At 50.4% G+C, this 13,276-nt stretch overlaps 1 protein-coding gene across 10 annotated transcripts in view; it reads left to right on the top strand.

The window, feature by feature from the left end:
• LOC142784480 (uncharacterized) overlaps window positions 1-11,809 on the top strand; it is a 34,119-nt gene extending 22,310 nt beyond the window's left edge. For 3 of the 10 annotated variants that reach the window (XM_075882866.1, XM_075882868.1, XM_075882867.1), the window contains 2 exons: window positions 280-379; window positions 447-2,006. In XM_075882866.1, coding sequence (XP_075738981.1) covers window positions 1,418-1,984 — 567 coding nt within the window. In that variant the 5' untranslated portion in view covers window positions 280-379; window positions 447-1,417 and the 3' untranslated portion in view covers window positions 1,985-2,006. Of the gene's footprint in view, window positions 1-279; window positions 2,007-6,883 lie in introns of those variants that run through there. The other 7 variants (XM_075882864.1, XM_075882863.1, XM_075882858.1 and 4 more) reach the window with 4 other exon arrangements.
• Window positions 11,810-13,276: the final 1,467 nt, after the last annotated feature.

Raw genomic sequence — 13,276 nt, 5'->3', positions numbered from 1 at the left:
GTCACGAAGCCTCGGAGGCTCCCGTTGATGCCGAGGCGGCCCAGGGCCGCCTCGACTGCCATGTGTGGGAGTCCGTCGAAGGCACTCTCCACGTCCAGCAGCAGCAGCATTGCCACGTCTCCGCTGCTCCTGGCGTCCTCGAGGGTAGCGACGACGTCCGAGATCGAATCTCCCGTGCACCGGTGTCGCCTGAAGCCCGTCTGCTGCTCCGGGAAGAAGGCCAGGTGGTCGGCAATCCACTCCAGTCTCTCTAGAGTCACCCTCTCCATCACCTTGCAGGGCGCAGAGGTGAGAAAGACTGGCCGGTACGAGGAGAGAGCCGTGGCCTTCCTCCGGGGCTTCAGGATTGGCACCACCACTGCAGTTCACCAGGACTCGGGTAAGACTCCGGTGCACCAGACGTCGTTGTAGTACACCAGGAGTCGTTGACGGCCACCTCCATCCAGGTTGCGGAGCAATTGGAAGGTGATGCCGTCGGCCCCTGGAGCACTTCGTCGCTTGGTCCTCTCGAGGGCCGCCCCCAGCTCGTGTATCCCTATGGGCTCTTCGCACAGCTCCCGCACCTACGCGGACACCCATCTGGGATGATGGCAGGAGGTAGGGCAAGGGAGGGCAGCAGGTGGTGGTGCAGCATGCAGTGGGGCTATGTCTCTTGCAGCAAACTGGTCAGCCAGCCGTTCTGCCAGGTTCGCAGCCGTGATGGACAGGTGAACAGCCAGGGACAGTCCCTGGTTTAAGGCCCGGGGCGCCATCATCAGACACTTCAGCAGGCGCCAGGCCTTGATCCCATCACGCGAGCGGTTGATTGAGACACACACGCCCTGCCAGCCCAGGTTCTGGCGCCTGCGTGCGTGGCGTCTGCAGACGGCATCGATTCACCGGAAGACCGTCCAGAGCTCCGGTTGGGCCTTGTTCAGGGCTTGCCGCTCTGCACGTCGCCGTGCCACCCTCAGAGCCAGGAGCCGGATGTCCAGGACGGGCTGTCCCTGCTGGACCTTGGCAGTGACTGTTGCTGCCCTCGCACTGTGGGCCACCAGTTGCAGCAGGTCCCCGCTGCTCGTGTCCTGCTTGAGTGACCGCCGGTAGACCTGCCAATCCACCACGTGGTACTCGTGGTCCCGTGGAGCCCTACCTCTAAAGGGGGACAGCAGGATGGGCAGGTGGTCCGAGCACCAGGTGTCCGGGAATGGCGACCAGGCGTACTGGCAACCCTCCGTGGCCACGCTGACATCTATGGCAGTGCTGGTGGCCTGGTGCCCACGACGGAGAAAAGTGTTGGCACCCGAGTTCAGGATCGCCAGCCATAGCTGCTGGAGGATATCACGCACCTCTCTGCCTCGAGCGTCAGTCCTGCGGCTGCCCCAGGCTGGGTGTTGGCATTAACGTCCCCGCAAAGCAGGAACTCCCTGCCCAGGCGATGCGCCAGCTGATGGAGGCATCTGGGGTCCCAGGGCTGGCCCGGCCGAATGTAGATGCTGGCCACAGTGGTGTCCTGCCCCCCGATGTAGATGCGGATGGCGCAGCATTCAAAGGGGCCTTCAACCAGGTCAGCCACCTTCACCTCTGCCTGCGGGAGCTCCCGCTTGGCGTAGACAGCACACCGGGAATGTCCTTGCTGGTGGCCGTCGTTCAGGCAGGGGGCATCATGGCAGGTCACCAGAGTGCAGCCAGTCCTGCTGCTGTATCCAACATACCCCGGCAGGCGAAAGTCCTCCGCCCGGGCATACACCTCCTGCAGTGCAAACACGTCGTAATCGCTCCGCAGAAGGTGCTCTGCCAGGTCGTCTCTCCGCTACCCCAGCCAGTTGACGTTCCACTGAAGAACGCTTGGGCGGCTGCCTTGGCTCGTTCCGGGTGGGGAGCTAGCCATGATTGGCTGTGGGGAGAAGAGAGCCTCCCGTCTGTAAACAGATGGCTCGAAGGGGGTGGTCCAGGGGAAGTGACTCTCCCACAGACTGCAGGGTGTGCAGCAGGGTGGCGATGATTTGGCAAGCCGGTTCCGCTGGAGGCAACGCTACTGTCGCAGCAGGCGGGGCCACAGGAGCCGTGGGCCAGCAGGCTGGCCTCCGGGGACAATAGCAGCAGGCTGGGCCGCTAGAGTGGCAGCTGCAGCAGGCTGGGCCTCAGGAACAGCAGTGGCCGCAGGCAGGGCCATAGGGGCAGCAGTGCCAGTGAACTGCTGTCCCTGGAGTGGCTGGCGACGAGATTTGCGAGGCGCCGGCAATGGGTCTGGCCGGAGTGGGGGGGGCGGCGAAGGGTGGCCCTTCACCACGCTCGCAGAAGTCCGGGCCTCCTGAATCTCCTCTCGCACTGCCGCTGCCACTGCACGTCTCGAGAGGATGTTTGGGGAAGATACCATGAGAGTGGCAACCTTCCGCTGCTCCTGCCACCGGGGGCAGTCCGGGGTGTCTGCAGAGTGTGGGCCCCCGCAGTTGACACACCGGGGCCGGGTCTGTTCGCAGCTCTATCCCGGGTGGGTCCGACCACATCTGATGCAGCTGCCTGGCCAGCTGCAGCTCTCCTTGACATGGCCGAACCGACCGCATTGCCGGCACTGCAGGGGGTGGGGTCTGGCCGGCCGCACTGGGAAGCGTACCAAGAAGGGTGACATGTGCTCCGGTGGCAGAAGGCCGGCGAAGCGAAGCGTCACGGTTCGCCCCTCCCTGGCAGCAGAGAGCACCGGGACGGCCGACTGGATCCCAGGCAGCAGGCTGTCCGCCGCAGGCTCCCCGTCGACACCGTGTAGGAACTCCGTGCTGGTCCTTTGGTCGGCAGGTTCTTTGGCTGTGACAGGGATCCCCTTTAGCTCCTTAATGGTCAGGAGCTGCTTCAGGCACTCTCGCGTGGTTGCGTCAGCAGCCACAATGTTGCGTTTTTGATTTACGCGAATTGCGGCTACGCCGGGCCTTGCAGAGAGCGCCTGTGTGAGGATCAGGCGTGGGGATCCACTGAAGGTACCTCCGGGGGCCGACGGCCGGAAGAGAACTGTGCCTACAATGGCAGGGTCGACCGGGAGGGCCGCAGCAGCAGCAAGGTCCCTGGCACGGCGTCGGGCACTTCTGGTAGTGACCACCTGGAAGCCCTCTGTGTATGGGGGACTCCCCGCTGCACTATTGTGCCTCCTTGTGGTGTCCACTGCAGTGGGGGCCTTGGCGAAAGGTTGGGGGAGGTTGGCAGCCGTGCCCTCCGATGCAGTAACCGGGAGTGGCTTCTTGGTCAGCTTCTTCTTTACCTTTTTTCTGCGGTTGGTAGGTGTGGCCCCCGCTGACGGTGTAAGGAGAAAGTCTTTCGCCGTATAAGGGGCTTTCTTTCGGGTGTTGCCCCCTGTAGCGGTACTGGTAAGAACTTCCTCCACCACCTCCATGGCAGCTGAATCGTCGGGGGGCTGGATGTCGGGAGATTCGGTGGTCCCTTCTGCTGCAGGGGCAGGTAGGGTGCACTCTACTTCTTGGGGAGAAGTTCCTGGCAGGGACAGTCCTTCTGTGTCGGGGGAGGGAGGGCAGGGGTCCCCAGGGGCCGATAGGTCATTCATTGAGGCGGTAGTAGGGAGTTGGCAAGTGCCTGCACCATCCGAGCTCGGGGAGTCCGTGCCGCCTGTTGTGGCAGATGATGTCATGTCCGCTGTGGTGGACGCCACTTCGGAATCCACCGTGGTTCTGCACTCGCTCCCGGACAACTCCTCTGAGCCCTGAGAAGTGTGTGATTCCGCTTCAGAGGATTCGGAGGGGGTAGTGACCGTTTGCTTTCGTGGTGCATGGTCGTCCTCATCCCCACTCTTTTCCCGCCGCCTCTTCCGTGAGTTTGAGAAGTCCATGACCGTCACGTTCTTCCAAACCTTCTCCTCCTTCCTATTTCTAAACTTTTTTCTCCACTCCCCCCCCCCCCCTTCCCTTCAAGCCACTGAGCCCTGCTCTCGCAAGGAAAGATAGCGTCTTTTTCCTATTCTTACACCACAGGTTCATCCATTCAGGGGAAGCTTGCATACAGTAACTGGTTTGGAAGGCAGGTAAGATTCGCGGAAACTCACCTCACCCTGAGCTACCGAGCACAACAAAAAAGCTTAGCCGAGAGTTATGAGAAAGCTATAGGATATTACACAGCAAGATGAAAAGAGAAGTTATTATGCCTAATGAAGTATTGCAAAAGCCACTGGGGCCATCCTTTCCTTTACCACCATCCCCACTTCTATTCGTACATTGAAGTAATGAGAAAAGTCCAACCAAAACATATTAAACAAAACGACGTTTTGAAGGCAATCTCTCACCCCTGAGGAAGACGCCGGACCAGGTTCAAAACATCTGTTTTTTTTTCCTTAAATATATTTTGGTTGGAGTTCTCATTCCTTCAGTTTCTATTCAAAACTGACAGGCTTATGTTGAATGTTCACCTTTGATTCCTGTCGTACATTATATACTCACTGCTCCGATAAACCCCCTCACACCGAAACATTTAGAGAAGCAATGACAGGTGCGCAACCGTAAACAGCCCCTCTTCCTTCATAGACGCTTATAGCTCTGGTGTGCGTGTGTGTGCGGTGGGTAGGGGCAGAGAGAGAAGTACTGAAAGAAAAAAATGTTGCATCTTGTTTTTTTATTTGTTGCAGCAGGTAGCTAACGACCTAGTCATTATTTTCTTTTTGAGGAAGCAGCATACAATACAACACATTCATGCCCACCTAAAAAGATGCAAACACAGGCGCTGTATTCCAACTGATGAGTTATTGTCGAAAGACTCAGCTTATGTAGGATAACACGTACATGTGCACTAACCACAGGTCCTTCCAATCAAGACAAGTTTTTCTTGCAGGGTTTTGCAGGAAGACTTGATGAATAATGAACCATGAATGCACCTTACCTGATATGAAACTCGGCACAAGTAACAGACATTTTAAAGAACGCGACTCTGTCAAGTCATGGTTCTTAGAATTTCTGTGACAAACATTTTATATTACAGCATTTCGCATAATGACCAAATTACAAGCGTGGGCAAATGTATATATACCAGCATTGTATCACCAAATTTCAAAATAGCACAGGTATTTACAGCAGCCAATTCATATGGTACTTATTGTATTTAGTGCTATCAGCGCGCATTTGCCTATCGCGGAAAATTGCATGTAATGTTAAGTTTCTCTTTAATATTATTATTAAGAGGCAGTAGAAATAACTTGTTTTTGTAGGTTGAAAGATAATATATATATATATATATATATATATATATATATATATATATATATATATATATATATATATATATATATATATATATATATATATATATATATATATATATATATATATATACATATATATATATATATATGTGTGTGTGTGTGTGTGTGTGTGTGTGTGTGTGTGTGTTGCTTGGCAATTGCGATTCTTTCACATGTGTTTTTCAATGGTGCTCCTTCGACGTTTATTGTATGAGCCGGACCAAGTCGAACATCGCTCATTTTCAGTCCAAGTGCGTCGGTTTCAGAAACATTTGGCGAGTCTATTAGTCCGAGTGAGTCCGCTGGAGGAACGTTTTGATCAGTCTGAGTATGAGTGAGTATATATGAGGAAGTATTACTGGATCCGGCTGACAAAAACATCAGTGAGTCTGAGTGAGTTTAAATAGAGAGAAATTTCGTTAGTCTCAGTCCGAGTGAGTCCAAAGCAAAATATTTTTATATATGGTTTCGTTACTCCAGCCGTACAGACAACAGCATAGAGGCTTTCACTTGCCGTCTTCGCGCTCGCGATGATCAAGAGTTGCAATATGGAACATCTGTGCACCGGGCCCCAGTGCAAAAACCGGGTTTTCTGCAGAACACCAAAATCTATATGGTGATGGTCTACAAGTCCTTCAATTACCAGAAGTGGTCCCTTACAATGTGCTTTACTTTTCCTAGTGTGTCAGGCGTATAGTCTTCTATGCAGCCTCCTATCATAGGTTTAATTGAATGACTCATTGAAGAAACGATCCAAACTAGTTTTCTTTTTGTACCAGCACCAAATAGCACGTCGGCACTACTGCCGCGTGCTCCACATAGCACAAGTCAGTTAATAGACAAACGCCATGATGAAAAATAGCAATGGGCAAAGTGCATGGTTTAACCCAACACCCTCAAGACTGGACGGTTTCGTTACACCGACCGTACAGACAACAGCATAGTGGCTTTCACTTGCCGTCTTCGCGCTCGCGATGATCCAGTGTTGCAATATGGAACATCTCTGCACCGGGACCCAGTGCATAAACCGGGTTTTCAGCAAAAATATGTCACTTCTTTCAATCAAAATATGCCGGAGGGAAAATTCCTGGTGATCGAATTCTTGGTAGTCTGTAGGAAATCCTGTCACTGCGTTGATATTGCTTATCCTACACCATTCTATAGATGCAGCAGCGGGGCTTAACACTCATGAACCATGGAAAAGCGCAGACAGAGAACAAGTACTCCCACGTGCGAACTTAGTTTAAAAAATATTGGAGCGATTTCCTTTTTTTGGAGTATCATTTCCAGAAGTCATGCGCGGCGAATAAATATTTGAAGTACTTTAACCCAAATATATTCGACTAGCAACCGCCTCATACTTCATCTATATAATGAAGATATACTAGTATTCCAAGACTTTCAAAGAAAAGAAGCTATGGCATACACTGCACGCCTTTTTATAAAAGATGCACGTTACGTACGCCATTGCGACCATTTCCCTCTTGGAGTGAAACTGTGCGTGCTTATGTGCGTGTGTCTGTAGAAGATGTTAAAATTGGCCTCCCTAGCTGGGCGCCACATGGACGCGGGGGACAATTTCCGCTAAGCCTACCCTGATTTGTTCCGGATCAACGCTCTCGAGGTGCGCCAAAAGCGGCGACAACACGAGTCATACTTCGAATTTTTTAGGGCTGTTGGCTCCCCTCATCAAAAACTCTTTGGACACGCCTGACTGACTGACGGCCTAGGAAGAGCTGTTTGAAATCGAGGCTGCTTGTTGTGTTCGACGTGTTAAGAGACGCGCTGAACAATTAGCCGAGAGCTTGGGATTCCTCATCAGGTATGTTTCCCACACTCTGTGGTGCTTCCAAGTCTTCCATTCTCACAAGCCCTTGCCTGCCTAGCGCTGCAGACGCCATTCTGCACATGCGATGCAATGTTATTGCACTGTGGTGCGTTGTGCGTATTATTGCACTGTTACCTACGTTATGTTTCTCTCTCGCCGTGTGACAAACTGAACGTGCACTTTCTCTCTTTCCTGGGCTGAAAAGAAGGCAGTGTTTGGCTTTCTCTCTTTCTCGCTCTCTCGTTTTTTTTAATCCTTATTCGCTGCTCCCTGCGCTCCCTGCTGGGCTGCAGAAATCAGGCACCTTCTTATAACCACTACCCCCCCCCCCCCCCCATTTGGCGGACGGAGATGAAGAGGGCAATTTGTTCGGACTGCCCTGAACTGAATTGACATGCAGTCTGTCAGTTTACGGTAATTTGCAAGGCGGCTTTCCTGTAAGGTTTGTTTTTCAACCAAAAACTTTCGTTCACAGACTGCTTTCATTTCTCATTTTGAGCACGCGAGTACAACAAAATGTTACCTCTCCGAATTCCAGCGAAGGTACGCGAGCACAACAAGATCTCAAAAAAAAAGGGGGGGGGGGGGGAATGGCAAAAACGAAATGAGCGAGAAAAGCAGCCTGTGAACGTGAGTTCTTGGTTGAAAAACTAACCTTACAGAAAAGCTGCCTAGCAGATTATTGCAAACTGTCCACTGTTTTCTCCTGCAGATAATTTTAGGAAGACCAGGGCGTAAAGCGTGAGCACCAAGACGCTCTGAGCCATCCCTGAGAAGCTCCCATCACGCTTCCATGATGCTACTATACACAAATAGCTACCTTTAGTGTGTAAATAGTGTATATAAACGTTCCTCTTATCAGCCCCAGCTACTCTGCTCGAATTCTACCCGAGACTTGGCTAGCTCCTTCGAATACATCACGAGCAAGCAAACGGGCACGGAGTTGTTAAGATGAAATTGTGCAACATCGCATCACTTTTATTACGTGACATATTCGTTCTCAACCGCATTCGCCCGATCGTGTCCAAATATAACTTTCCAGTTTTTATAGCGACGACACACCTTTGATTGCGGTCAGGTAATTCAATATCAATTAAACAGAGGTTGCATTATTTATTTGCAAATTACTTCACCATAAAGTATGGTGAAGCAATTTTTTACTTAGGCACTTGAGGAGCTTTCTAACTTGAACAACTTTTTATAAAGACCTGAATATAAAGTTAAGATTTATTTGGTTAATTTTGAGCATTACCTTCGCAACAGAAGTACATCACCACTGTCCGCAACAATTATTATTCGTCTTTCACAGTGCCAGTAGGTCCGTTCAAGGTGCGTGATGAAAACATGTTTGTTGGAGTACGTCATATATGACATGTCGCTCAAGTGTCTGTCTCCGCATTATTGACGAATGCAGCCGTCTTTTGTAAACTTTTTGCTGGCAAGTTTTTTATTTTATTTTGTTTGTTTTTCTCACTGGTGGCCTCAGACAAGCGCATTACGCCTCTGCTCACCACACGGCGCCTGGGCCGACGGGGGAGAGTGGCGTTCTTTGTTCGTCAAACAAGTCACCGAAGGGCTGCCAGCCGTGTTTTGTCCATCTTAGCCGGGAAGTGAGGTGGCATTCCGACACCATAAGACGTTCGACGTGACGAGCACAGTGGTTTCTTGGTGTCACAGGTGCAGAGTGGTGGCCACGCCCCCATCAAAGACGTTGACGTGAGCGAGTGTGAGTGGCACCGTCAGAAATGGTGTGTGTCCCACGTGATTCAAAAGCGCATTCTGGACATATTCCCTGATTTAGTCAAAACGCACACTTTATAATGAGCAACCCAGCTCATTCCAAGAGATCTCTCGCTCTGTCTGTACAGAATGTAATAAATCCTGTGTTAAGCTTGCCATCCTACTCCTGAGTGCACATGCGTTTTCTTTTCTGTCTCTCTACACCCCCTTTCTTGCCCCTATTACTCCACCCCAGTGCTGGGCAGCAAACCGGATGCCAAGATCTGGTTAATCCCCCAGCCTTCCTTTCTCTCTCTTGCCATCTTACTGCCTTAGCATCTTCATCCCGGATATCTGATGCCTGAATTAAAAGGCATCAAGTATTTTCTGCAGCATGTTGAGACGCTGCATATGAGTGGTCATCCTCGAAAATTATCAACTTTAACACCACGGACAGGTGATGATACACCCTGAGTAGGTTCGAGCATGTATTATGCCTCGACGCTTCTTATCTCAATTAAACTTCTCCCTTTCGATTTCATCCTTCGGGGCTTTGTGTAGTTCTTCACCTAACGCGCTGCATTCGTGCTGCGCTGCTACCATTTCATTTCTTCTGTGCATACGCCCTGTTTCGGGCACGATCATAGGCTGCCATCTTGGACCGATTATGATGCCGTTTTGCATCCATGTGAATATTCGAATAGTGCTACGGTGAACTCGCACGCATCAACACGCTGGGCCAGTACATTCAACGTTGTATGACCAAAATTATTGCTAATTACAGCATAGAAAACCAGCAAAAATTGATTTTAAGCCTCAGATGGCAGCGTCTATGCATTACTGTAACTGTTACATTTATTTATTGTCAATTTGTCCAATATGTCATTTCATGCAGTGGCCGCCAAACTTGCCGCTGTTCATAGTGGTACTCTCGGTCTATAAAGCTGGATGAAGATAACTAAGAAGCCTGTTTTTTACTGGCTACATGATTGTGAAACGAAGCTAAAAATCAAGATAAAAAATAAAACGACAGATCTGTGAAAATTCGGTACTGGTGCATAAATGGCGCGCCGATTGCGCCGATGAAAAACGTCGGTGGCGGCGGCGCGCCGATCAGTCGGCGCACACCTCTAGTTGCGACACTAGAGGCACAGTGTGCTAGAATTGGGAAGTGTGTCGTCCGCGGGGCCGAATAATGGGAGCGGAGGGTCACTGCCACAATGAAAATCGCGGCGGTCCGGTAGGGGCGCCACCAGCAAGAGGGATGCTTCTGTGGCTGCAGCAGCTCCGGCGGCCGGCCTACCGAGACGTTGCAGTGGCACTCGCTTGTTTTGTTCTAGGTGCGTCGTGAAGGAAATTTCTCCCCCTTTTTAGGGGCGAAGCTCCTTAGGGCGTGGGCTGTGCGTCCCCTGTAGCCTGTATGTAGCCACCTCTAGTTTAGTTCTTGCAGTGTTCACTAGATGGCGGTACCGTCCCCTGTATGTAGTTCAGTTCAGGCTGTCAAGGTGGATGGACGTGTTTTTTGAGCGCTCCGGATCGACTGCGCAGATAAGTGTTTTTGCATGTTTTGAGCTTGTCTTTATAATTATAAGGCAGCGCTTGAAATCTTCGTAGTACTTATTTTATGGTACGGCTTTTTCGGGGGCCAGACACCAGGTGTTTATTAGTTAGTGCGGGTGTGTGTGTTTGAAAAATTTTTTTTGTTTTTTTGTCACCCCGTGGGGGAGGTGCGCGTACATTGAACACGCAAATTTTTGTAGTAGAGCTTAGACTTTCCTTTTTTTTTCTTCGAAGTGCAGGGCTCGTGTTTAGTAGTTATTGAGTATAGGGACAATTGGTGTAAGAAAGGTATGGTTAAAAAGACTGTTAAGTGCTCAGGATGTGGAGTGGGTTTGAAAGTGGACCCAAGCGTAGAAGCGGATGGAGAAGAGGCTGACGCGAAGTGTAGGCAATGTGAGGTCGAGGAAAAAATGGACAAAATGATGGTTGCCCAGAGTGAACTGCTGAAGAGAATCGCCGAGCGCGAGACTGCGGTGGCGACAGAGCAAGAGAAAACGAGGGCAATGGGAGAAAGACTGAAGTCCGCCGAGGAAGCGCTAGCGAAGCTGAACAAAGAAGCGACCTACCGAGAGAACAGTAGGGAACCGGCAACCAGAACGGTGGAGAAGGAAAAGCAAGCAAGTTTGGAAAAAACAGGTTTAGCCGGTTCAACTGTCGCAAGGCCCAGCTTCAGCAAGGTAGTGGTAGGGCAGGGAGGGAACAAAGCAGCCGGCGTCACAGGTGCAAGTCGCCCCCAGGTGCAGAACGCTCCAGCTGAAAAGTCACAGCGTGTGATAATAGCCGGGGACTCGAATTTAAATCGATGCACAGAAGCCATCAAAGAGAGGGTAAGAGGTGACAAGAGGGTTGCGGTAGGGGCGTTCCCAGGACGCAAGCTGGAAGCAGTCATGAGGCAAGCGAGCGCAAAGCTCAAAACGACAGCTGATAGACGAAACCTCGTGATAATTTCAGGCGGTTTAAACGATGTCCTCAATGAAGATGAAGAAGGACTAGCAGCCACACTGGCGAAAGGCATCGATGACATGCGCGCCACTTCTCCTAAGGTACAGGTAGTTATATGCACGATACTGGAGGTACCGGTGCGTGATAGCAACCTGCAAAGAGCGGTGGTCAATGCAAACCAAGAGATATGGCGGATGAGTCGAGAGAAAGGCTTTGAGGTGGTGGAAATAAACAGAGAGGTGCATAGGTGGGGGGGTTTTCAACGAGACAGAATTCACTTCGATGGGCGGCTAGGTCATGAGGTGGGTTGGCGACTTGCAGGACGCGCAGTAGCTTTTTTGGGAGGCAAGCGAGCCCTTCGGGGTGCAGGATAGCTAGTAACGAGGAAAACAACCAGGGAGACTCTTCGACAGGTAGTATGGACAGATACGATTCCAAAGTGGCACCAATATCTAAGATAGGTAGAGTCCGGGGCATAAATAGACGGAGCCACGAGCGCCGAGCCAATTCAGACATAGGGTATATTAACATGCAGGGTGGTAGGAACAGGCTGAAGTGGGAAGAGATAGAAGAACAGCTAAGGGAAGAGAGACCGATGGTATACGGTTTTGTAGAAACACATCTCAGGGACATGGAACAACCTCCGAACAATCCGGACTACGCGTGGGAATATTGTAATAGAACAGAAGGTAGCAGAAAGGGGGGTGGTATTGGGGCATTCATTCATAAAAGTACAGACTGGCAAAGGGTCAAGCAGGAGTGCAAGGAACATTTATGGCTAAAAGGGAAAGTGGCAGGTCAAATGACACTCCTTGGTTTCGTGTACTTGTGGACGGGAGCAAAGGCCAGAGAGGAAAACCAGGCAATGGTAGAGTGTATATCAAAGGACATTCAGGAGTTAGGAGGAGAGTGCGAGATAATTATACTAGGAGACCTGAATGCGCACATAGAAGATATAGATGGGTATACCGACCCGACAGGCAAAATGATCATGGATATGTGTGAAAGGCTTGATTTGATCATTTGCAACAGTACCGAGAAGTGTGAAGGGCAAATAACATGGGAGGTAGGAAGGCTTCAGTCGACGATAGATTATGCACTGATGTCACATAGGATGTATGATAAGCTGAGAGGAATGCACATAGATGAAGGTGGCTCCAGAAGTCTGGGTAGTGATCACAAACGTATCAAGCTAAGTTGTGGAAGAGCAGTGAAAGTGGGAAGGAGACAAGATGAGAACTACAGGAAAATTTTTATCCAGAAAGGCAAATAGAAATAGCCACTAAACAAATTGAGAAAGTAATCACGGAGGATAATAAGACAGTGTGGACATACACGAATCTAATTAGACTGTTCGAGCTAGAGCTTGCTAAGACGCGTAACAAGTTCCCAATGGATGGAAACTTAGCAGGATGAGCATGATCTATAAAGGAAAGGGGGACAAAGCTGACATAAACAACTACCGTCCTATAACAGTGACATCAGTGGTCTACAGGCTGGCGATGCAAATTATAAAGGAAAGACTGCAGGCGTGGATAGAGAATGAGGGGGTGCTGGGGGAACTGCAGAATGGGTTTCGGAAACACAGGAGGTTGGAAGACAATCTGTTCTCACTGACGCAGTGCATCGAAATAGCAGAAAAGGAACACAGGCCCCTGTGGCTAGCATTTTTGGATATCAAGGGAGCGTACGATAGCGTGGTTCAAGAGGAATTGTGGGGAATACTGGACACACTAGGCGTGGAACATGTAGTCACTAATCTTTAAAAGGGTATCTATAAAGGTAACAAGGTAGTTATAAAGTGGGAAAAACAGGTATCCAAGCCTGCAGAGGTAAAACGGGGGCTTAGGCAGGGGTGCCCCCTGTGACCCTTATTATTCATGATGTACCTACAAGGATTAGAGGCAAAATTAGAGGGAAGTGGACTGGGCTTCAACCTCTCTTTAGTCAAACAAGGAAAACTTATTGATCAGGCACTACCGGCATTAATGTACGCAGATGATATAGTGCTAATG

This window comes from Rhipicephalus microplus, unplaced genomic scaffold (genome assembly GCF_043290135.1).
Source record: "Rhipicephalus microplus isolate Deutch F79 unplaced genomic scaffold, USDA_Rmic scaffold_14, whole genome shotgun sequence".
Lineage (NCBI taxonomy): Eukaryota > Metazoa > Arthropoda > Arachnida > Ixodida > Ixodidae > Rhipicephalus > Rhipicephalus microplus.
The sequence above is the reverse complement of the archived record's forward strand: the minus strand, read 5'-3'. Positions and strand labels throughout refer to the sequence as shown.